The sequence below is a fragment of the Osmia lignaria genome, chromosome 6 (genome assembly GCF_051020975.1).
Source record: "Osmia lignaria lignaria isolate PbOS001 chromosome 6, iyOsmLign1, whole genome shotgun sequence".
Taxonomy (NCBI): domain Eukaryota; kingdom Metazoa; phylum Arthropoda; class Insecta; order Hymenoptera; family Megachilidae; genus Osmia; species Osmia lignaria.
The window spans coordinates 9,091,990-9,115,471 of NC_135037.1; the positions used below are offsets into that span (position 1 = coordinate 9,091,990).

At 34.6% G+C, this 23,482-nt stretch overlaps 3 protein-coding genes and 2 non-coding genes across 9 annotated transcripts in view; 3 read left to right on the top strand and 2 right to left on the bottom strand.

The window, feature by feature from the left end:
- The window catches only part of LOC117607794 (uncharacterized), an 85,556-nt gene extending 65,972 nt beyond the window's left edge, over positions 1-19,584 (top strand). For 2 of the 3 annotated variants that reach the window (XM_076688870.1, XM_076688871.1), the window contains 11 exons: positions 2,127-2,225; positions 3,903-4,123; positions 4,452-4,590; positions 4,926-5,716; positions 6,381-6,472; positions 6,852-7,450; positions 7,715-7,961; positions 8,171-8,416; positions 8,480-8,657; positions 8,971-9,249; positions 10,711-10,848. In XM_076688870.1, the coding sequence (XP_076544985.1) occupies positions 2,127-2,225; positions 3,903-4,123; positions 4,452-4,590; positions 4,926-5,716; positions 6,381-6,472; positions 6,852-7,450; positions 7,715-7,961; positions 8,171-8,416; positions 8,480-8,657; positions 8,971-9,235 (2,877 nt within the window). In that variant the 3' untranslated portion in view covers positions 9,236-9,249; positions 10,711-10,848. Of the gene's footprint in view, positions 1-2,126; positions 2,226-3,902; positions 4,124-4,451; positions 4,591-4,925; positions 5,717-6,380; positions 6,473-6,851; positions 7,451-7,714; positions 7,962-8,170; positions 8,417-8,479; positions 8,658-8,970; positions 9,250-10,710; positions 10,849-18,379 lie in introns of those variants that run through there. The other variant, XM_076688872.1, reaches the window with a different exon arrangement.
- TRNAE-UUC (transfer RNA glutamic acid (anticodon UUC)) lies at positions 797-868 on the bottom strand. Its single transcript has one exon. It is a non-coding gene; the product is annotated as a tRNA-Glu (tRNA).
- TRNAE-UUC (transfer RNA glutamic acid (anticodon UUC)) lies at positions 1,805-1,876 on the bottom strand. The gene has a single exon. It is a non-coding gene; the product is annotated as a tRNA-Glu (tRNA).
- Positions 10,677-18,386, top strand: LOC143305367 (uncharacterized). Its single transcript, XM_076688600.1, has 2 exons — positions 10,677-14,270; positions 14,808-18,386. Exons 1-2 carry the CDS (start codon positions 10,677-10,679, stop codon positions 14,901-14,903), a joined length of 3,690 nt encoding a protein of 1,229 aa, XP_076544715.1. The 3' UTR covers positions 14,904-18,386.
- Positions 19,585-22,658: 3,074 nt separating the features above from the next.
- Positions 22,659-23,482, top strand: part of LOC117607732 (uncharacterized) — a 119,730-nt gene continuing 118,906 nt past the window's right edge. Inside the window, exon 1 of one of the 3 annotated variants that reach the window (XM_034331773.2) lies at positions 22,659-22,797. The gene's annotated coding sequence lies outside the window, so the exon portion shown is untranslated. The remainder of the gene's footprint in view (positions 22,798-23,482) is intronic. The other 2 variants (XM_034331772.2, XM_076688869.1) reach the window with 2 other exon arrangements.

The window sequence follows — 23,482 nt, forward strand, 5'->3', positions numbered from 1 at the left end:
TTCTCGTTATTGCATGTTTATTTTTTTCCTATCGTATCTATTCTCTTATTCTGTCAAGTTCTGCTCCAGTCAATTCTCGGAATACAAACGCTACCTTGCTCGCGAGAATTTCACTGCTGTCTCCCGAACGGGAGATTGGACCGAGCATTACTGTACTTGGTTTTAAAATCTTTTTTTTTATTGCATCGCACTCACCTCATCTAATTTCTGTTCTTCTAAGAGTATGAATAACTTACAGCAATACATATTATCTTAAAATGTCAAATGAGCCTTTTAATTTAAGAAGTTTCTGAAATCACATTTTTTAAACATACATTTTTATATTAGAAAATTTTATTCCACATTAATCTTTTTCTATAGTATATAGAAAAATACGTGAAATATCACCAGCAAAATATGTGTATGATGTTGTTTCCAGAATATACTCCACATAATTCATTTTTGCTCGCGTGTTTCTCCTCGACTGGTTATGAAAGAATCCTCTCGTCGAACACGTGCAACGGTTGCTCCGTTGTTTATCCCTGCCAGCATGTCTTCACTCTGTCTTTTATCTCAAGTGGGTCGTTAATCCCTGCCTCTCCGGTTCTTAGAACGAGCAGAATTTAAACTTTTTACAAGAAGTTGCATTATGGTTTGCTTCTCAATTATTTCATATATCATTAACTTCAGAATTTTATCAATAACAGTATAATGATACAATTTTTGTTATAATTTTATAATGAATGGTAAATGTGCTTGTAAATGTTATATCATAAGTGTATATAACCGAAAAAAAATTAAATGCCAAAAGTTAAACTTCCGGTACCGGGAATCGAACCCGAGCCTCCTGGGTGAAAGCCAGGTATCCTAGCCACTAGACCATACCGGAGTGTGGAAGCACATTTCTTGAATAAAATTTTCAACAGTAACTAAATATTTTTAACTAACAAATACATAATATAAATGATTGTATTATTCTTTAATGAAAAAACGTGCCTCAGTTTTGTAATATGTATACTACAGTAAAACCTGGATAAATTCAACCAAGATTGGGACCCAGTGGTTGCATTTACCTAAGCGAGGTGTCGAATCTCGGGTTACACGCGACGACCAGCCAAGCGTGAACGTAGAAAGGGATGGACAGTGGCGGAAAGAGAGAGGTCCGATGATCAAAGGAAAAAGCCGAAACGTATCGGCGTGACTAATACTAATTGAATCAAAAAACTCTTTTATTTTCGACTTTTTTTTAGTGAAACTTTTACTAGCGCATTGATGAGATTTTTGTGATTAAAGTGGTACCAAACACGATATAGTTTCAATTATAATTACTTGCTAAAATTGATGTTAAAAGTTGGCGAAAAGCAAGAGAGATCGAAATCAAAACCAGTCGCGGTGTCGGCTCTGGTTTCAAAGGTTTCATTTATCCTGGCGAGGTGTCGATCTTACACAAAGTAACACCCGTTAAATTTAATTTCTGTTTCTTTCATGAATGCTGTTTTTTTTTTTGTTACTATTATCATTGAATTAACTTATGTAACTTAATTTTTAAAACATATTATAGTTGCAATTGTTACAATCGTTTTGTAGTAATAATGATTTAATAGTGGTAATTTGTACATCTGACTCGTCTCTTGATTATTTGCAACTGAACTCCTCGCGCGTTGCTCTCTTCGCGGAAGGGAGCCTCTCCCCACCGATGTGTCGCGCGGCTCGTGGCATCCGCCCTATGTCGATTGTCTCACAATTAAAAATCAATTTTTAGTTTTCTTTTTAAATAAATGAATATTATGAATTAAAAGTTTTTTGTAGATGGAAAAAATTAATTTTCCGGTACCGGGAATCGAACCCGAGCCTCCTGGGTGAAAGCCAGGTATCCTAGCCACTAGACCATACCGGAGTGTTGAGTTCATATTTTTTCAGTTTCGTCACCAGGCTTACAGTGTAAAATATATGTTAATCATTTTTATATTTTATGTAAAATTAGTTATTATTATTACTTTCATGAAAGCCACACATGTTATAACCATTTAACTATGTACAATAAAATATATTAATCTTTTTGTTTGTTAAAGAGCTGTATTGACCTGAAATCATTTATTTTGGTAATTGAAAATTTGTAATTATGTACCCCATTTTTATTTAAACAGACTGGCAATTCTGGACGAATCGTTGTAATAATGTTGACTGGTCAACGTGTGGAAGTGACATGCGATCCTCAGAAAGTCACAGCCGGTGATTTATTTCAGGTAATTAATTATATAACAATTAAATTCTCAATACATTTAATCAACCGAAAAGGAGAGAAGATTTTTGATTTTTAGATCGATATTTCAAAATATTTATTTCGATATTTAATAAAGTTTTTAAATTGAATCGAAGAGTAGATAGGTTTTCGATTGCGAAAAGTGATGAAAAAGCGTTGAAATTCAATCAAAAGTATGAACTGACAAGAGTTTTTTGCGAAGAGTGGCCGTGGATGATAAGGGATTCAATTTGCTAGGCAATCATGTTTGAATGATACGTAAGTATCATTTACAGAAAACATGTAAGCTTCCATACAGTCGAGTAAAAAAAAAGTTTTTACTTTTTATACTTTTATACTTTTAAATATCATAGGTGAAAATAAATGAAAACAATTAAAACATACAAAATTTACGATGATGGTAAATGGAAATAACATTTTCTTTTCAAACTTGAAACACCAATTTGATACTTTTGATAATTTGATTTTTCTCAATTGCTAATCTTTTAACAATAATTATATTTTTAATTTTGTAATGTTAATCAATTGGTGTATCTCATTCGTTTGAAAATTTTTTTGAAAAAGAATTTTTCATGTTGAGATGATATTCAATGGCTTCTTATTTGGGAAGAATTTTATATAAATAAAGTTTGAATCATGGGGTTTTAAATCATAATATACATAGAATGTTACAATAGGAAGACTAGAACGTGGGTGGTTGAGAAGACCACAAATTCCGGTGTGAACTCATGTGAAACTATGGCATTCTGCCAAGGATAATCGTTGTATATGACAAATCCACAGACCATGAGTTATGCGATATCACCAATTAACGTGTGTGTATCTTGAAACAAGCGTCTTAATCATTTACAAAAAGTACAATTGTTATACATTATACAAATCTCAATCTAATTCATTTTCTGTTATTACGATCTAATTTTAATATTACACTCTTAATAAAATTTTAGCACTTCTTTTTTTTTTAATTTTGTCTGATTAGAGGATACATGTACAAGAGAAAAGTATTACGAATTTGAGATTATCGATCCAAGTGTAGGAGGTTCAAGCATGAAAGAAACTTTGAAATTGAGTTGACACATTTCACGAAGTCCAATACAAAGTTTCTTATCAGTTGTGATTTAAGAAGTTACTTTAAAATGTATTTATATGTATTGGATTTTCTCAGGAAACTGTGAGAGATTTGCAAACACGTCAAATCTTTGGTTCTTGGATTATTAATAGATTTAGTTCTGAAATCAATTTCATAAAATCAATTTTATGTTTAACCGCAGGTACCATAACTTTATTATGGAATTTATATTTGACTTATTAATTAATCCTTCGTTGAATTATGCTGCTAATCTGCTGTATAAAATAATATAGAATTAAATTCTTGTATTTATTAAACATTTGTAATTATCTATTTTGTTTTACATAAATTTTCAGGAATACCTAGAATTTTATTGGGTCAAATTCGTAATTAAATCCATTCATATGGAAATTGAAGCTTTACCCAAATATGAATGACGTGTTAAATACGAGTAAAATGCAATCTAATAAACCTCCTGGCATTCACCATTTATTTAACAAGCGTGATTTACACGTGTATCTGATCAAAGGATATCTCTGATCTCGCGTAATTACATGATTTGCATAATGAATACCACGTAACTGATTTTAGGCCATCGTACAAGCTGAAAGCCTCGATGAAAACTTCACCCTTGGCCTGGCTGTGTTATTAGCGGGTGATTTCGCGATTTTACCCCCTGACACTAAATTGAATAAAGTTGCGCCACCAGGATGGTTAAGCAGCGGCAAAAGCAAAGGTCTTCTGGGTCTTCCAACTAGTTTTATGCTGTATCTGAGGCTCAGGTTCTTTCTACCTTCTCTTCGTGGTATAAGGTATTCTTCATAAATAAAATCAGAATAATAAAGAGCAATCGATATTGAAATAACAAAAATTAAAATAAAAAATTTCAGATTTTTAAATTTCAATTTAAGAATGACTGTAAATAATAAAAAATTAATTTAGTTTTTATTAGAAAAATAAAATTACTATTTCACGTTTGAATATATCCTACATCCATCCATCGATACGACGTTCAATTTATTTTTTTCAATTATTGAAGAGAAATAAAGGAGCAAACGCCGCACGACGGCACGTTTTTACCCGTTGACTGTAGGCAATTATTTAAACATCGATTAATCATTGATTGTTTGTTTGTTTTAGAAGTTGGATATCGAAACACCTACTGTATCTGCAAATACGTCGATGTATATTGGAGCAACAGCTGGTATGCCCGTATCACGAGTTAATTAATCTAACCGGACTCGCTCTGCAGGCTGAATTCGGGAATTATAACGCGAACGTGAGTAAATGGAAGATTTATTACTTTTACGGATGAATAAAATTGTACATCAACTGAAAAGCGAGCGTCCATATATAAATAATTGTAGCACAATGAAAATGTCAATTATCTGTTGTTGCTAACAAATTATTAATGATTCTCACTATTCAACTTAAATTGGGTATAAAAATTGAATTATTTAAAGCAAACTATATTTTTTCCTATTAACAAGCGTACAAATTTAATTACAGCACTAATTTTACACTTTTTCACTCTTTTCTAATGAGCTGACTAATTTTTTATTTTATAAACGTTACTCTAAAGAAAATAGCCATTTAGTTTTTATCTCCCTTTAGGAACACGGTTGCGGTGATTACTTCCTGCTCGAGCACTATATCCCGGAATCCCTGATTTTAAACATGGACCAGCCTCAGTCGCAAATCAACACCGGAGGAGCGGAGGCTCTTCGAGCGCGACTCCACCAGGCCCATCGCGATAGACGTGGTTTGGACTCGAACAAAGCTGAAGACATGTTTGTAACTCACGCACAAACATTGCCGGATTACGGATCTCATTATTACATAGCAACCGTGGACTCGAAGGAATTGGAGAAAGTGATGGCCCAACAGAGGAGAAGAAAGAGCAATGACAATCGCGACGTGTCTGACGGTCCAGAGAATATTTACTCTCAGAATAAACAAGAATATCCGCTGCGTGGTAGAGTCGAGATAACTCGATTAGGTTCCTGTGAGAATATCCCAAAGATTTCGTACGAGGAGAAGAAACTTGGTGGTTTGATGAAGAGTGCGACCTCGGCGGATATATACTCGGCCCAGAAGTCGTCCAAGTGTCGTGTGGAATCGTGCAACAATAATAACGTTAACAATGTTAATAACAATAACAGCTTGAATCACGGAAAGAGTGGTAAAAGTGGAAAGAAGAAGACTGAAAGTAACGTCTGGCTGGCTATACACGCGCAAGGATTGAAATTGTTCGAGAGAGGTGGCGAACCAAGGGAAAGAATTGAACTGGCACAGTTTCAGTGGAAGGATATTCAGACGTTGAGTTATAGCAAGAGTTGTTTAGTTGTTTATAGTAAAGTGAACGGGAAACGGTGCAAGTTCAAGCTCAGGATGGATCATCGAAAGTAAGTTGAATATTTTCTTAAATTTATTAAAATGTTTGATTCAGTAGTTGGAGTTTTTGAAATAATTCTTCCATTAAGTATTAGAAATAATTATTTACAATAATATTTTATACTTCTAACTAAACTCGAGTTAATCAATTTTTGCAACGTTACGATGTTACTGTTTAAAAATATAGAAAATATCAATTTATTGGCAAATTGGACAGAAAAGTAATTGTTGAAATAATAGAACTGAAATATTTTATTTCTAGAAATCTGTATACTTTTTTCACAGAAAATAATAACGTGCTTCCCTCTGTTTCTACATTTCGGTACAATCACAGCCTCGTAATGGATTAATTAATTATTTTCTGAATAGCCGTAAATGTTGTGTTGCTGTTGAATGGAAGTTCAACCAGCTTTGTATAAAATTTGAATAAATACGGAAAGTATTGAAATATTAACATTGAAACGTTTCATTCGGTGCGTTTGAATAATATTGAAATGCGAATCTATTCAAGTAATTAGTTGGTAAATAACTTCAATTAGATGAATAGAAATGAATGGGGTGGCAGCGTCAAATGCTTCGAGTTTCTTGCCCTCGAATAGAATTTGAAAGAACATTTAACGCGCTGCACGAAACGTCACGTAAGTTTCGGGTTTAAGGGTATTTTTATTTTTGCAGAAGTTACTTCGCTTTCAAGCTCACATCTTTGCATCACCAGTTCTTTTTAAGGCTGCGTTCGGAGCTTACTTCGCTTCAGGGACTCGCGAAAGGTACGTCTCTAGTTCGTAACTTTGTTTTTGTATTTTTTGAAATAAAGTTAAGCTGTTAAGGAAGGGATTTAGTCAGTGGCAATCGACTGTGAGATAAAAATGAAGGGTATTAAAATTTCAGTACATTTCAGCTATGTATATTATTTTTATTTTTTTCTACACCACTTTGAATATTAATATTGTCAAAATTAGAATTTTTTAAGTTCTTGCTTCCCCTGGGAAAATCCACATTGTCAAAATTAAAATTTTGAAAATTCCTGCTTCCCCTGGAAAAGCCTCCTTTTTTTATTTTATAAAAAAAGAATTATTTACAATAGACAAATAAATAGACAAATAAATTTCCAATTTAGTGCTGCTAAATATGAACAAATAATTCCAGAATTTGGAGTCCCCACAACGATGGAAGCGAAACAATCGCCATCCAAGACGAAATCCCACGACAGTAAAACGAAAATAGCCATAGCGAACACGGTAAAGAACGTGCAGTTGAGGCCAAGTTACGCGATGCAACTGGAAGAGTATCAGAACAAAGAGAACGAAAATCCTCAGAAAGATACAAACGCGATCCCAAAGACGAAGGATGTCGTACACGAGCCCGGTATCTACTTATCCGAAGAGGACGCGCTTTACGCGCAAGTGAACGTTCGACTGGAACCGGAAGGCGAGTCACGTGATACGGAAGATGAATCCGAGAGAAGTTTAACGACATCCAACGAACCGCTTTCGTTGGATGGACAAGGGATAAAGAACGATGGTAAACTTTACAATTGTCCACGAATAGAATTGGACACTGAGACGGAGTGCGGTTATTCGCTTCCAAAAATCATGTCCACCAATGATATGGACCAACTGGATAAACCGGAAAATCCTGAAGAATTGTACGCAGCGATCAACAAGGTCGGGATTTCGAGGAAGAATAAGTTTCCGGTCCCGGAGGAGGTTTGGGATGTGTCGGATGTGAAGAAATCATTGCACAAGGTAAATCAGTTTTTAATTGACGAGTGGATATGAAATTATAATAATTATAAAGTATTGTATATAAAAATAAAAGCGCAAGCGTCAGATTCTACCAAATGTCCAGTCGTCAAAATGTTAAAATAAAATGTTAAAACATTTGTTGTATTGAAAAGATCTTGATCTACGTAATAAAAACTTAGTTAATTAAGAAATTATATGAAATTTGAATATTTATAAAAATTAACCATCGGAAGGTAAATAGAAATGGTATGGTATATTTTATAGGTGAAGACCTCTAGTTTACCAAATTATGGAACACCCAGGCAGACAGGGGGTTACCGTACACCGAGCTTACCACGTCGTCTAGGGGTGAAGATGGGAACACGAGCGATTTACAGTAGCCTCGTGCAAAAAGACACCGCCCTTACCGACGACATGGAATCTCTGTCGCTAAAGTCAGACACAGAATCGTCGATTCAGTCGTTGTCTGCAAGGTCCACGGAATCTCCTCCACCGGAAGCATACGTGCTCAGTTAGTAACGTTACCATTTGGAATTCTGAACATGTTAAAATACTTGAAATCATTATTCTTATTTTTAATAACAATTATCGTTTCCCTATGTCTTACTATGTACATCCGTTTTTACATCGGTCGTTTAAAAACTCAAAATACCCTGAAAAATTATAAAGAAATACTTAAAAAAATACTGTATATGAATTTCAAAAATTGTATGCAAACAGACGCAGATATTCGAACAGACGACGAGACGTTCCACGTTACCGAAGACGAATCAATGTCTGCTTCTTTAGCGGCACGTCTCGAAGAATTATCTTTCGCCGAGGAACGAATTCTGCAAACTATTAAATTGGAAAGAGGTCACGGCGGTAGTATAGGATTGCAAGTGACGGAAGGTAACGATGGTGGCGTTTACGTCCAAGCGGTATCGGTCGGAGGATCGGCCGATATGGCAGGAAACGTGAATAAAGGTAAGTTTGAAATGCCATTTTTCACGGTAATCTCATTAATTTGGTGGAATCTATCGATTACAGGCGATCGTATCGTGGCGATAAACGGGCAGAATTTATTGCACCTGCGATATGAGGATGCTCTGAAGATGCTGCAAAGCACTTCTGACACGATCGAACTTGTCCTTTCGCAATCTACTTCTCGTAAAAAAGTCACCTCCAGGCAGAATCATCAGCAACCCGCGGATAATAATTATTTGAAGTAAGTGGAACAATTTTTAAATAATGTAAATTTCTTTAAATTCTGTTTCTAAATTTAATCAGTAAAGTTTATTTAAATTTAAATTGTCGGGTTTATTACATTTATTAAGATTTATTTATGAAATATTAGTAACAAATACTTTTGAAAATTAAAAAATTATTCACAAGTTAAAGGCCGTAAGTATTTCTGAAGCAAAACTTTTAGGAAGAAAATTATATTGTTCAAACAATTTAATGTGCAACTGCTTGGAAACGTTTTTCAGCAGAGACAACTGTAGTGAAAGGGTTAAAAATGGGTGTCTATCTTGTTACAGTGACATCAGATTCGACGTGTCCTCGGAAGCGGATACGTCGAGTATGACGAACAAATGGCTGGTACAAAGGACTACCGATGTTGCATCAGTGCAAAACACCTCAAGTGCATACAGCAGTGCTGCATCGAGTGCAATGGGTAATCACAACGCAAACAACCTGTACATGGGCGATCTCGTCGATAATGGCGCTCTTAAGTCCGCCAGTATGTTGCTTAGTATAGAAGACTTCGACGTCAGCAGGACGAGTCGCCAAGTTTTTATTTAATCGACGATATACAAGTTAGTACCATTTTTTATTATAATACTTTTTATCTTATTCAATCTACTAAACTTCCTTACAAAATCTAACGATGCTTCTCTACTTCGTGAAAAATTAAAAAAAGCAAATTTTTTGAAATATTAGTCTTTTATTTGTAACTTTGTAACTTTGATTTAATACAAGTAATATTTTTAAAAACAATTTAAAAATATAGAATAACTGATAATATTAATTATTAATCGCGACGAATTAAGTGTTATAGAATAATATAAATTGTTCAGAACATTAAGCCTTTTGAAGCTTAAATTTGGTAATTTGAAGGATTGGAAGTGAATTAGCATATAGAATCGTTCTATTTGCAAGACTGACATTTCGCTTACCCTTTGAATTTCGGTTCACTAATCGAGGTAATAGCCACCCGCACAATTCTGGTAGAAAATACTATTAAGACCATTACGTCCATTATATTGTACATGGCTGCATCGACTACGTAACTTAATCGAATTGTTTTTATCCATTTAACGGACGAAGCCTTGCTCAGAGTTCGAGGCGGCATCATTTGCTACTCTTTCTACTTGTTCGTTTAATACGAACTGTCACGCAGGCTTGTCCTATTGTTAGAAACAAAAAATTCGAATGATATTAAATTTTCTATTCTTATATTCTATTTCTCACAATATTCCAAATTAATTTTATTTCTGAATATTTTAATTACTATTTATTGTCACTTTTATTCTTCTCTCAATGTCATTATTGTCTATTTTCTAAAGTATTCTGTTGAATTAGATTCATTACTTACCCAAACAACAAAGGAACGCCCAAATCTAATTTGAATCTTCTTAATTTCAATACAAAGAATATCTAAAACTTCGTTGTACGAAATTTACAAAATTTGTTTAATCGATTCGTAGACATTTGAATAAGGAAAGTAATCCTATCCGGGACAAAAGGTAACCCTACCAGTCCTATCACGTTCAGAAACAGCATCGATTTTAGAATTTCCCCAGACGTATCCCATCAGGGTCTTCCTTCATTCAATAGGAAATTTAAACTTGCCAGCATTAGTGAATCACTGCTATTGACCGCGAAGCGAGAAGGGGTGGGAAGAGGTAGCCAGAGGATGACGATCCGTGATGACAGACGTGTCATTTGTACGGAATCACCCTTAGTATCCCTCGGACGTTCTAACGCCGTGGGTTAGTCACGCGTTTCTGTATTTCGAGTTTCGTTTGAAAACATTCGCGTTAACAGTCGTCCGACGGTCTGCGACATGCAGAAACATAAATCTCCGGGATCGCTATAAATTTCCTGTGCGCCACGGTACAGTTTCTCTTCGTCGAGTTTCCCGGTATAGCCGAGCGCGCGACACCGAGTCAGTCGAAACTTTAAATTGATAAGAGTTAGCCGAGGACAATAGAGGCGAGCTTCTTGAACGTCTGCCAGTGCCATGCACACCAACGTCCGATCAATCGTTGTTTCAGACGCAGAGTCGACGAGCGCACCGCCGGTCCCGCCTAGACGCAAGAAGCGAAAACCGAAGCCCGCGGCGATCGCTAGATCTCCTGTTTCACGAGAAACTTCACCGAGCGCGGCTCTCGAGAAGCCGGATAGAAAGCGTTCGGCGCCTCCTCCGCCTCCACCGCGGACAGCTCGACGAATCAAATCCCGTCAGTCAGAGGGAAGAGTTTCGAACGATCCAGAAACAGCCCGTGCCGAAGAAACGTCGTACGATCGCGTTTCCATTATAAACGAAACGCGTAATAACGAAAAGAATTCAGACCGTGTCGTAGATTCGCCAAGAAAATCACGACTCGCGTTCACCAAGAAGGAGACCAACAAGTATCCTCCGCTCTTCTTCACCCTGCACGACTTTCAAAATGTTATGTCAAGCACGTTGCAACAGGGAGACGATCCGGCGGACAAATCGTCCACGGAGTTCGCCACCTCCCTTAACGATCCTCGCCGACAGTCCTTCGAGAATTCGTTGGACGACGAAGAGAACGAACTCTGTTTCCGTGTCACCACTACGAATCTACCGTTCGAGAGGTGTTTGGACAGATGGACCGCCACGTTTGCCGACCACTTTATCGACAAGTTCGACGAGTCGAATCGTTTCATCTTCGAGGACTACATCGACAGAAGCAACAAGGTAAACGTTCGTCGATCGACCGGTCCGATGTGCTACGACAGCTACGAAGAGGAGCCCTCGGTACCTCGTTTGACCAAGGTGAGATTCGTGATCGAGTCGCCGAGCACCTCGACGCCGGACGAGGACGAGGAACTCGTGTGCGATAGTTTAGGAAACATAGAGCCTCTGCTGGACGAGGAAGTTAACTTCTGTCGCGGATCTTCCGTGCGATTGACCGAGATCGCCGATGACACGGATTGTTCGGAGGGAATCGAGGATGAGAGTCGTCGGGATTCAGATGAATTTGGAGATGTCCCCCTCACCTCGATCTTGAGGACACGAAATCATTCCACCGAGCGGATGTCGCTGGAAGATGCCTCGAATATCATTGAATTCACTGATCAAGAATCCTTCTTAGAATGTGAAATTACTCGAAATGATTCTAGAGACTCGTTTCACAGCTCCAGCTCGCAGGATTTGCAAAATGATACAGTTTTTCCTAAGTTGAAGATTACGGAGGTCAGCAAGGCTTGGTTGAATCTGATCAAACCGAAAACCGAGTGCACTGTAGTGTTGGCAGAGATTAGAGAAGATTGTTTAATTGATAGATTCGATGATTCGAATGAAGGGAAGAATGAAAATGATAACACAAATGAGATTGAGAGTGATGTTAAAGAGTCGATGATGAACGAAATGAATGTTAATGTTGATCGAGAAGACGAAACCGCTGAAGAAAATTTAGAAATTGGTGAACAGAAATTGGTAACAGGTGAGATCGATGATTTCGATTACAGATTGACAGTAAATGAAGTAGACAATGATATCCTGAAAGAAGAATCAGTACTAGATGAAGTGAAAAATGAATTTAATGAAGAACAAAAATTGGTAACAGATAAAATTGAAAATTTTGATCACCAACTAACAGAAAATGATATTGTTAAAGAAGAGTTAGTATTAGATGAAGTACAGAATGAAGTTAAGGAAGAAACAAAGGAAAATGGACAAATAATAAATGATCAATCTGATAAATCGACAACGGAATACAGAAGAAGAATTTTTGTAAATGAATCATTAAGAAATCTGATGAATCGTCAGGATTTTTCATCGAATGACTTTGGAGAAGAAAATTCAAGTTTAGAGGAGAGTAGTGAAAGTTTAAACCAACCAGAAGAAGATTCTCAAGGATCGAATAACAAAAACCCCGACGAGGTGAAAGATAACAAAATTATTACAAAAGCTGAAATTTTTGAAAGAAAAGAAAGCATCAGTGTCCCAGTTGACGTTCGAAGAAACTCTTTCCTGGAAAATATGCTGTCTAAAGATTCGGATCAAATCTGGACGAGTTGTGAAATTGTTGCTGCTCATCCAAAAACATCTTCCTTGATAATAAATGAGGAATCACCTTCAGAAAATAAAATTGCAATCAGATTAAATGATTCGATAAGCAAGGACCTAGAAATCCAACAAATTTTACAAGAATCCAAAGCGTTGTTAAAAAAGGTAGATACCAGTGTTCCAAAATTAATCAGACCTAAAATCACCCCTCCATCGAAGGAGAAAAATCCTGGCGAGATAAAGTGCACAGTGTTAAACGAATTGCTGTCCAACTTCAACAGTATTAAATTGAAGCCAGCGAAGAAAGTCATCGTTGAAACTCTTCCTCAAATGACTGCTTCTATTCACCAAAATGTGGATCAACAGAACTTAGAAACTTCAAGAAACCTGGAGAATTTGCATGGTAAGATAACCAAGGAAACTTCCGACGGAGTCTCTGACCCAAAACCAAAAATGCTCTCATTGGAACAGGAGGATAAGATTATCTCTTCGGCATTTAAAGTTTCAAATTCAAATGACTACGACAATAAGATCCAAGAATTACCAAGAGAATCAGACACCAGCGTTAGGGAAGAAGACCCAAAGAAGTTAACAAGATCCTCGGAAGAACTAATTAAAATGTCAGAAATGAATCTATACAGAGCCAAGGTTATCCAGAACGAAGATTCTTCAGAATCGTCGAAAGATACGAGCGAGGATCGCGTCGAATTGCAGGATCAAAATGTTGAAAATAATACGGAGGTCAGCGCGAACCCTTTGAAAAGTGAAAAGACTGACGTAACAGTACACGAATCTGACGATCGTGATCGCGGAGAGGAAGAAAATATGAATTATAATCGAGTTGAACGGTTAGATTTAAGAAGCAGGAGGACGTTTAGCGGCGATAAGAAGAGTGCCATAGTTAGGAGGATCCCTCGACCCCGTTGTAATAATAATGACAATAACAGGGCAGTAACACCCGTAGCTGTAAGTGACGACCAATCCCGTGACACTGTAACAATAACCCCAGGTAGAGTTAGGAGCTTCGTTAGGTATTACGAGATTCGACGCGAGGCGACCACCACCGACAAAGATTCTAAAGATAGAGATAAATTAGATAGAGATAAGGTTGCCGGACAGCGGTCGGTCGTCAGCATCTGTAGAGGTCTGGAGGCGAAATCCAAGTCCTCCGACGCGAAGGACACCCTTCGGGCATCGCTAATGGAGAAGAATCCGGAATCGATCGGTTGCCCCGTGTACGTGGATCGCTTAACCGACGAGAAGTCTAACGTCGAGGAATTGAAAGACGATTCAAGGACCGGTTCGTCGCGAGAGCCTTGCGGCGATTCGTACGCGCAGTCCGGTAAGAAGAAGAGAAAGAAGTCGGTGAAATTTCAAGGTGGATTCACGGTGATCGCTGCGAAAAGTCCTGACAAAGATCGCTCCTCCGGGAGTCGGGATACGAGAACTGGAAGGAAAAGGGCTCCCGACAGGCCGACGCTGAAAGGAGCCGTTTTCAGTGGGAAAGTGGATCGCCAAGATGCCGAGAAATTGGTGGACGATGACTCGCGAATCGAGAAACGAGACGTTGCTGCTCAGGTTAGTAATTAGGTTAATTGGATGAATAGGATGACGCGTTAGGAAATTTTGAAAACGTGTTTTTCTATAACAATATTTGTAGGTAGGGTATTTTAATTACTTTTCTTAATGATTTTTATTGATTTTTTGTACATATACTTTGAGGGTACAAGTAGGGGCGAAATATGTAAAAGTATATTTTTAAATAATTTCTCGTTTATAATTTATTTATTTCTGAGACGTTGCTGCTCAGGTTAGTAATTGGGTTAATTTAATGAATAGGATGACACGTTAGGAAATTTTGAACACGTGTTTATCTATAGCAATATTTGTAGGTAGGGTATTTTAATTACTTTTCTTGATGATTTTTATTGATTTTTTGTACATATACTTTGAGAGTACAAGTAGGGGCGAAATATGTAAAAGTATATTTTTAAATAATTTCTCGTTTATAATTTATTTATTTCTAACTTTTTAGTTGTATTAGACCCACCGTTTGAAATAATTATTTATAATAGATGAAGTGAAATAATCGTTTGCTTCGTTTTTCCCCCGCAGATACAAGCCGCAGCAGAATGCAAGGAATGTTCAGGTATTAATCGCTTCGTTCCAAAACCAGAAACCCCACGCCTCGTATTTTATTGTACTGTATAGTTAAATTGTAGTTTCTATAAGTCGTCGTGGTCGTCGTCGTTCCCCTCGAATCTCACTGTAAAATCTTCCCGCGACATTTTTATTACGTCCCAGCTGTATCATTGTTTCTCAAACGTTCTATTCTTTTTTTAGGGTCTTAACCGAAGAACAGATTTTGCAATATTTCATCTTTGTATCTAACAAATTATATATTTCTCTGTTTTATTTACAGGAAAATTTAATTATGATAATATAGCAAATAATAATAATTATTTTTTTAAATTTCATTTTGAGAAAAATAGTAGATTTGCCAAACGCTGTAATTCTTTATTTAGCAAACAAAATAGTCCAAATTGTGTTGAGAGAAGAATTTTGTATTTAACTACACCATTTGTCCAATGCACATTTCCTGTAACGTTCATGGTTAAATGGTAACAAGCAGATGTTCCCTTTTCCCAAGAGGATTTAGAGTTATCGCGGGTTCACTGGGCAAACAAATTTTTCGGTCAACTGCATTAGTTGTCTTTGGTCTGGATTTATTTAATTCGGCTCGGTTAGAGGTAAGCACGTTTCCACGGTGCTTGTCCTTGCAATTTCTTGCATCATTTTGTTCCACTTACTTTACGTGTTTTCGGCTAATGCGGCTTTCCTAGATTTATTACACCCTCCAGGAAGAGGAACAAAAACCCTGCGTTCTGTGGCTTTGTTCGAATCCCTGTTTCTTGTGTGACGTAATGACCTGTCGCGACAATTTTGTAAAATACCATTGATTGAAGTAGATCTAAAAATTAATAGGAGAAATTATGAACTTTAAATGAAAATTCTTATCTTCATTATCTATGATTTAATTTTAGTGTTATTTGTTGAGTTTGTTTAGTATAATTGATTTTAAATAGTATTATTATTGAGTTAGTAATTTCAGATAGCTAATTGAAAAATAAAAAATGTATTTTTAGATTGAATTGATTAGTCATGATTTTTTGCAAAAATTACTTTAATTATAATCATTTGCATGGTGATTCAATTACTTCAGGTATGAAAATTAGACTTAATTAGATGCAATTAAACAATCTATTTCTTTTTTTTTTTTGGTAAAGAGTTAATTGAAAAAGGAATAGTAAATAATGAAAAATAAAATATAAAAAAATAATTATAGATAATTAATTAGTTTTTGTAGGGTGATAATTTAATTGTTAGTAGAAGAATGTGCAGTGGTAGTGATATTTAAATTAAGAAAATAGGACAGCAATCGTAAGAAATGAAGCGTTCTATATAAAAAAGAGAAAATGGAAATCTGTTCTTTCGTTAAGCTCAATTTGCACGGTTAGCTTCCGTTCTCCGATCGCCTTAGTCGTCTATGTTAAACGAAACGGCAAACAGCTTTTAGCTCTGTTATTGTCGCAACCTACCTTGCGCATCCTTTCTATAGGAGAACGTTGTTTTTTCGCAGATAAAATATCGTAACGCAGATTTCGCGCGCGTATTAACCCCATTGTTCTGCGTGTATCGTGTAATCTTAATGTAAAGGTGGAAGTAATTTTACGTGGTAGAGTAGAACATGGAAATACTATACTTGTTGCGCTGTTTTCGTTGCGTATACGCGTTCAGCTGTTCGATTTAAATACACGTTAGTATTTCAGTGTCGTAAAAAGTGCTATCATTTCGGTGCTCACGAGTCATTTATGTGTATGTACCGTGCGAGGAGCATAACAGTCATTAGAGTGAAAATGTGACATAGTGAAACTTCGAATTAATTTTTAAATTTCAAGCTTCCAATTTACCAATTTATATTGTTGCTATAAGAGTTACTTTTGTTTGAATTATCCGAGTACATGGAATTCGCACTGCGATCACCGGTGATCTCCTATGGCATTCAACGTTTTAATTAAGGAATCCTAATTGAAGAGTACAAATTAACCCTTTGAGGTCTTCTGTCTGCATTCAATCGCCACATCAGGGTGATTTTTGGAATATTTTTTATATTTCAGTTATGCTCTATAGGAATATAAAAAATATTTTAAAGATCTTTTAAACAAATAATTAAGCCCATAATTAGCTAGGTTCAGTGCTGCATAAACATGATAGTTTGTGTTTTTCCATTTAAAATTTTTAGTTAACCATTAATTAATCAAAGGAAAAATTATTTAAATAATTCTAAGGTATTTCACTGGTTATTCTATTTATTATTAATTTTGAAATTGCAATTAATATCTGACAATTTAAATAAAAATAAAGTGACGAATAATTACGTGGTCATCAAGGTGTTAAATCAGCCTTTGTTTCAAAATATCTTAATTGAATTTATTGTAATTAACAACCACCCATTTTGCATTAAGAATATTAATAAATATTTTACCATAAAAATTTCTATGAAATATTAAACTTTACATTGACGTCCCATAAGTACCATTTTGTGGTACTTTTATGTTATCAAGTTATGTCAAATATTTTACGTTTTTCAAGTTAATCATTTGATATGCAACAACCCAAAAAATTCACTGTTACGCGACATGCAAACAGGAAATGGTGATAAATGGCACGTGCACACGAATCGAAATGGCAGTATTTTTGGCAAAGAGCACAACGACACGCACGAAAGGTGATACACACACCCACACATACACATATAGACAAGAATTTTTTGTTCGAAAACGTGCAATTATTTGATCGAATGAGATTAACGCAACGTGATTATACAAACGTTTTATTCGCCTCTCTGTTGACTTATTGTAAGTATGATAATTTATCGTTCGTGCGAGTGGATTACTTTATACGATGTAGAAGACGATTAATGATAACAAAGTGAGTAAAGTGTCGTTGATACAATAGGAACACATAAATGGAATGCTTTTTAAGACTTACAATACTATTATTATTAGAGAGGGTGAAGATTATAGTGGTATAAGTCAATTTTTTAAATATTTTATTTATCAGAAGCCTATTGGGTTAATTGTAACCCAAACTTGCAAAATATATAGGTCAATTCATATATTAACAAAATAACATCTAAAATAATAATTTGAAGCTTATCCTTAGAAAACAGTAATAAATAAAATCTAAAATTAAAATTAAATCGTTGCTATTTTAGAGATCCAACATTCAAGAGTTAATAAATCTGTGGAATTCAAGATTGAAATAATAAAAATTGGTTGTGGTATAATTAGGAAATATTTAAAAAAATAATATGCAGTTCTATTTTAAAAAAAGGGATATTTTTTATGAAATGCAATCGTGATATTTATTAGTTATTCCACTACAATTTTTTATTTTTTAAAATGAATACGAAGATGACTTACCCTATTATAACTTTTACCCTTTCATGTATATTCAGTCGAATCCGTTTGTATTCGTGCAAAACCTGGATGTAGAATAAAAGTAAAAAAATAATGAATCGATTTCCTTGCGAATGTATTTGATTTCTTTGAAGTAGTTCAGTATCTCGAGGAAGTTTGTATATACGTGAATTTCGATTATTTTATGCTTGGATTTCATTTAAGGTACCAGCTATGTAAATATGGATTGCACGAAGAAGAATAACATCTTGAAATAAGGAAAAATGTCAGATGTCAGTACCGAAGGAAGGTGATATTGTTTGAATTCTAAATATTGAAGTATCTGTTATTTTTATGCAAATTTTATGAAAATAATGAGTTTATTGTTTGAACAGCAATCATTGATATAATAAATAAAACACCAGTGAATATTACAATTCAACTAAAAAGAAGGTTTTTTATTCTTAAAATTATCTATTATTGATTTAGTTTCCTTTTGTATTACATTTGTGATTGTTAATATAATAAAATATACACCACGTATGTTTCTCGTAATAATATTTATGAAATTAACAATCTCAGGAAGTTAACGTGACCTGAGAAGATTTAAAATTGAATAAAATAATCCAATTTAGCATCTCGATTTGAATTACGTGTAAACAAATAATATTTTCCAATTTTTAATCTTAATCCTTGGATGGCAGAGCTTGGGTCAATCGTGACCTAGATTTATAAAACGTGTGCAATAGTATATTGATTAAAATTGGATTTTAATTTTCAAACGAAGGTATTCATATATTGAAAAAATAATATTCAAAGCAACAGTTTAATACGTTTATACAGAAATATTTAATATTTTTTAAATAATTTATTTACTTTCTTTGAGCATCTGCGGTTTGCTCGAAGACAAATGGAAACGACTGTTGCATATATTTAGAGACATATATATGCATATGTACTTATACAAGATGAATGTGAGTATTATTACGCGATAATGATTCTGTAAAACGCAACGCAATTAATTTCCCAAACCCCGTTCGTTGTGCGACCTTTTATAACATTAATTTACGTGGATAGCTAGCGTAAAGCCTGTAATTTTCAAGATTCATCGTGTTTCGGTGTGTTACGCTTGAAAACATGGTCTGAGAAAGCAATAAAACGCGGTACAGTGGATTCTTTTCGTTTGAATGCAGTTTTCAAGAATTCTCTGGATTTTGAACACGGAGGTAGATATTTTTCGAATTTTAATAATTTTAAAGATATACTTAGATATTAAATTTAGGTATTATCACATATAACCAATTTCTCAAAGGGAAGAAATATTTAAACAAATATTATAACAATGTTATAAGAAGGCCTAATTGAAAAATGAAGCGTTTTTTTACCCTTAATAATTTTTATTAAAGTCAATGTATTTAGGTAATTTGAAATATTAAGTTAGTTTCATGTGCAATCATTTATTCTATTACTTTCAGTTTCTAGAAATATTTATTCTGTGTAATCTTTATTAAATAATTTGTATATAGATGGAAGGCTTTTATCGATTCTGTAAGAATTTTTAAATTTTAGAATATTTTTACAGATTTATTGGAAAGTTAGAACATGAATTAATATTTTATTATGTGACATTAATTAAAGTTTAGCAATTAATAGGTGCTTTAAATGTGTACTTAATATTAAAATCTTTGGATCTGTAGTTGTTTAAACTTGTTAAAAAAATATGTATTAATAATATTAATTCATTCTATAAATGATTATTATTGACTATTTAATTAGAACAAATTTTATCGTTGATTTCAAATATTTAGTATTAGTAATACAACCTGAATTTAAACTTAAGAAAAGAAGTCGTGAAAAAGTGAAGAAATAGATCTGAGAAAATTTGTCAAAAGAAACTTGCGAAAAGGATCCATTGTAGAATTTTTCAACGCTTGGAAACGAGCTAGTTTCTCCCGGAGGAGGAGAGAATCGCGAATAAAAGTTTAGAGGAATTAACTTTCGTAATACGTTTTTAGACAAAGACGAATATCTTACTACTGTTTTATAACATTTAGAGAAATTCTAGTATTGTACGAGATGAAAAATGTATACAGGAATAATGCCTGATCACACGCGATAGAGTCATTTGCTGTTGAGGGATAGTTGACGTTTTCTGTTTATTTCGAAACAGATTGTTTTCCCGCAGTACACTGTACGTTTATATTTCCGCTAAATAAATTATTATTTTCTGTGCTATAAAGTGTCTCGCGTTTCATTCGAACACCTGTCGTTTGATTTAAAAAATGTAGGTATAGATATCTCCTTTTTCGAAGAATTGAATATTTTTCCCCACTATATTAATGAATAATTTAATTACAAATTCCTATGATTGCAGTACCTTGAAATATGTTTATTATATTGCATTGGAATTAGCTGTATTCAAAGTATAATTGAAACAGAAATTCCTTTATAAATTGAATTGAAATAAAATAAAATTTAAAGTTAGAAATAAAGTAAATGTTAATTAGAAATTTAAACAGAGGAATTTTTAATAAATAAAATGAAATTCTGTTGAGAATTGAATAGAAATGATTGCAATTGTACTTCTGCTGCATTGTTTATGAAGTATAATAAAATTATAATAATTGTATATGATTTTGCAATTTGTACGTTTACGATGCAACAGAGGCATAGAGTTATCTGATTCCAGTAACATAAAATATGTATTTCTCGTTAGATTTAGACAAGTTAACAAACAGTTTTCGTTTGCAAAAATTCACGAGACCTTCCTTCAGCTGTTGTTTTCTTCAGAGGCGCGCTTTCTTGTTGCACAATCGCTGGAGATGAGTAACGTAGTGATTTATATAAGAGGTGGCAATTTTTGGCAATTACGTGTTCTTACGTTGACTCAGATTTTGCATAAATGTTGCGTAAATGGAGCGTCTATTAACAGTCCTTCCTATCGATTAATGACAGCTCACGCGTATAATTCTCCCTAAATTTAGGTGGCAAGTTGGGTCGTTTGATTCCGACGACACGATCTAATTAACTTCGTCATCGCTGAATTGAATTATTTCAAACGTTGCCTTCAAATTATCATCGTATCGAATAGTCACGAACAAGTATCAATTGCACTCTATGATTTTAAATTATGTAATTTTTCATAACATTGCGTCCATTAATTATGTAATCCCGTATGGAACATAGAGCTTTTTTATTATTTATTAGAATAGTATTACTATTATTATTATTTATTTATTTATTTATAATGGTTGCATGAACAGCAAGGTCATTAGCGACCACGATGTATAGTTGTCATTGTTACCTAACGATTTGTCTAAATTATTGCTGCAACCTCATTAGTGCAGCACCATAATTAGTATAAGATGTATATCTCACTCTAATTGCAATGGCTATACCAAACTGGAGTCTTCCCATTTTACACTTAATTTTGAAATTTTTTGAAAATTATTTATTTTAAATTTATACTATTTTGAATTTTTTATTTGAAAGGATAAAAATTTGCTCAGATTTGCCGGTTTACCTCTATAGATAAGTGAAGTGCATAGATGCACTTGCATCGTACCCTCTGATCAAAAGTAAACAAATTTTCCATAGACTATTGATCCAAAGGGACTACGCTTTATCTTAGGCAAACAATGTCGTGTAGCTCTAATGCAGGAGCACCTGAAGAGATCTTCATCTCCTAGTCAAATTTCGCGTTATGTATGTATATACAGTTGGAAACTTCTAAAGAAACTTTCGATGGAACTTTGCATCAAGCTTTCAGCCACTCGAGTAGAATTCTTGTTGTTAACTATGTTAATGCTTCAAATGGCATAGAGATCAAGGATTTCAGAAGAAAATCACGAAATTTCTGTGAAGTTGCCAGAAACAAGTCCAATGAAGATTATTTCAAATTATGATTCTTAATATTGAGCTATGATTTAACAAAATATCTTTCACAGAAACTTTTATTATTTAAAGGCACATAATTGTATCAAATATTTTGTTAAATACTACCCTTCATTAGTGAGAAACAATCTATATACATATATTACACAATTATTAAACAAATTATTACATATCAGCTATTACTTTTCTTCCATAAGTAAATCATTAAAAAATCATCAGATTTTGGTAATTACCTTCAAAAATTATATGCCAATTTTGTCATTTAAAAAAATTGTTAAAATTTCTGAAATCTTCCAAAAGTATCATTAACTTCTACCACTTATTATTTCTAACGACTCCAAATTAAGATTCCATTATGTTTCTCGAAACACAGGTCGAAGAGGAGATGGTATAGGATCAAACTGGCGTGCATACCTGTAGGATGGCAGCATGTGGGATCATGGTAGCAAATGATATTCGTGACACATCCCACGTGCCGGAATTCCTGTATCCTAGCCATCGGATCCCGCGGGATTTATTTTAAGATCGGTATGACGCCACCGTGGGTTTACAGTGAGGCCGGTGCCGCCACGCAGCCGCGTCGAGTCGCGTCGCGTCGCGTCGCGGCGCGGTCTCAGTGAATCCGTGGCTGGCTCGTATGCGAGTCACGCGATCGACGATGGTGCACGCCGATAGCGATCGATCGATCGATCAGACGGTTCGTACGCGGAAAGAGTCGCGATCCGTGTTTACGTAACCGGATTCCAGAGGTGAGTTCGATCGCCGATTCGATCGATCTTTCGATTCCTTCTCGCTGTTTCTGCTCTTTCGTCACGTTCATCTGAATATGGTTGGCTGTTCGTCAACGATCGATCAGTTGCTCGCTTCAATCATTGATACGATAGAAATATGGAAATTGAATGATTTCATAATAGCTACGGTTTTATTGGAAATGTTTAGGTGAAAATGTTTTTAGGTGTGGAAGGTGGTCGTTGAACAAAAATTTAAAATAAATCATTTTCAGGAAGATGCACAGGTAGCATTAATTCAAAATCTAAGATTGTTGATTTGTGGCACCTTAAATCAGATTTCTATAAAATATAACTCTTTCAAATTTAAGAGTATAATTATTCTTAGAAAACTAAAAATCTCACCTGGATTGTCTATATTAATAATGAATATATTAAACAAAATATATTATTCTAAACATTGAATTTTCATCGTAGAATCTTGAGTTCAACGAAACCAGGTCAACGAAATTTAGGTCACAATATCATTTATTATATCAGTTCCTCTTAATCTAATTCAATATCCTTATTCCACATAAAAATGAAGAACTATCAAAATTTTGTACATTTCTTCTATTTCATCCACTGATACAATAAAGTATATTGAATAGACATGTTCATTTCTCAGTTTTTCGTTTCATCCGGCCAACTGACTATATCTTCGAAG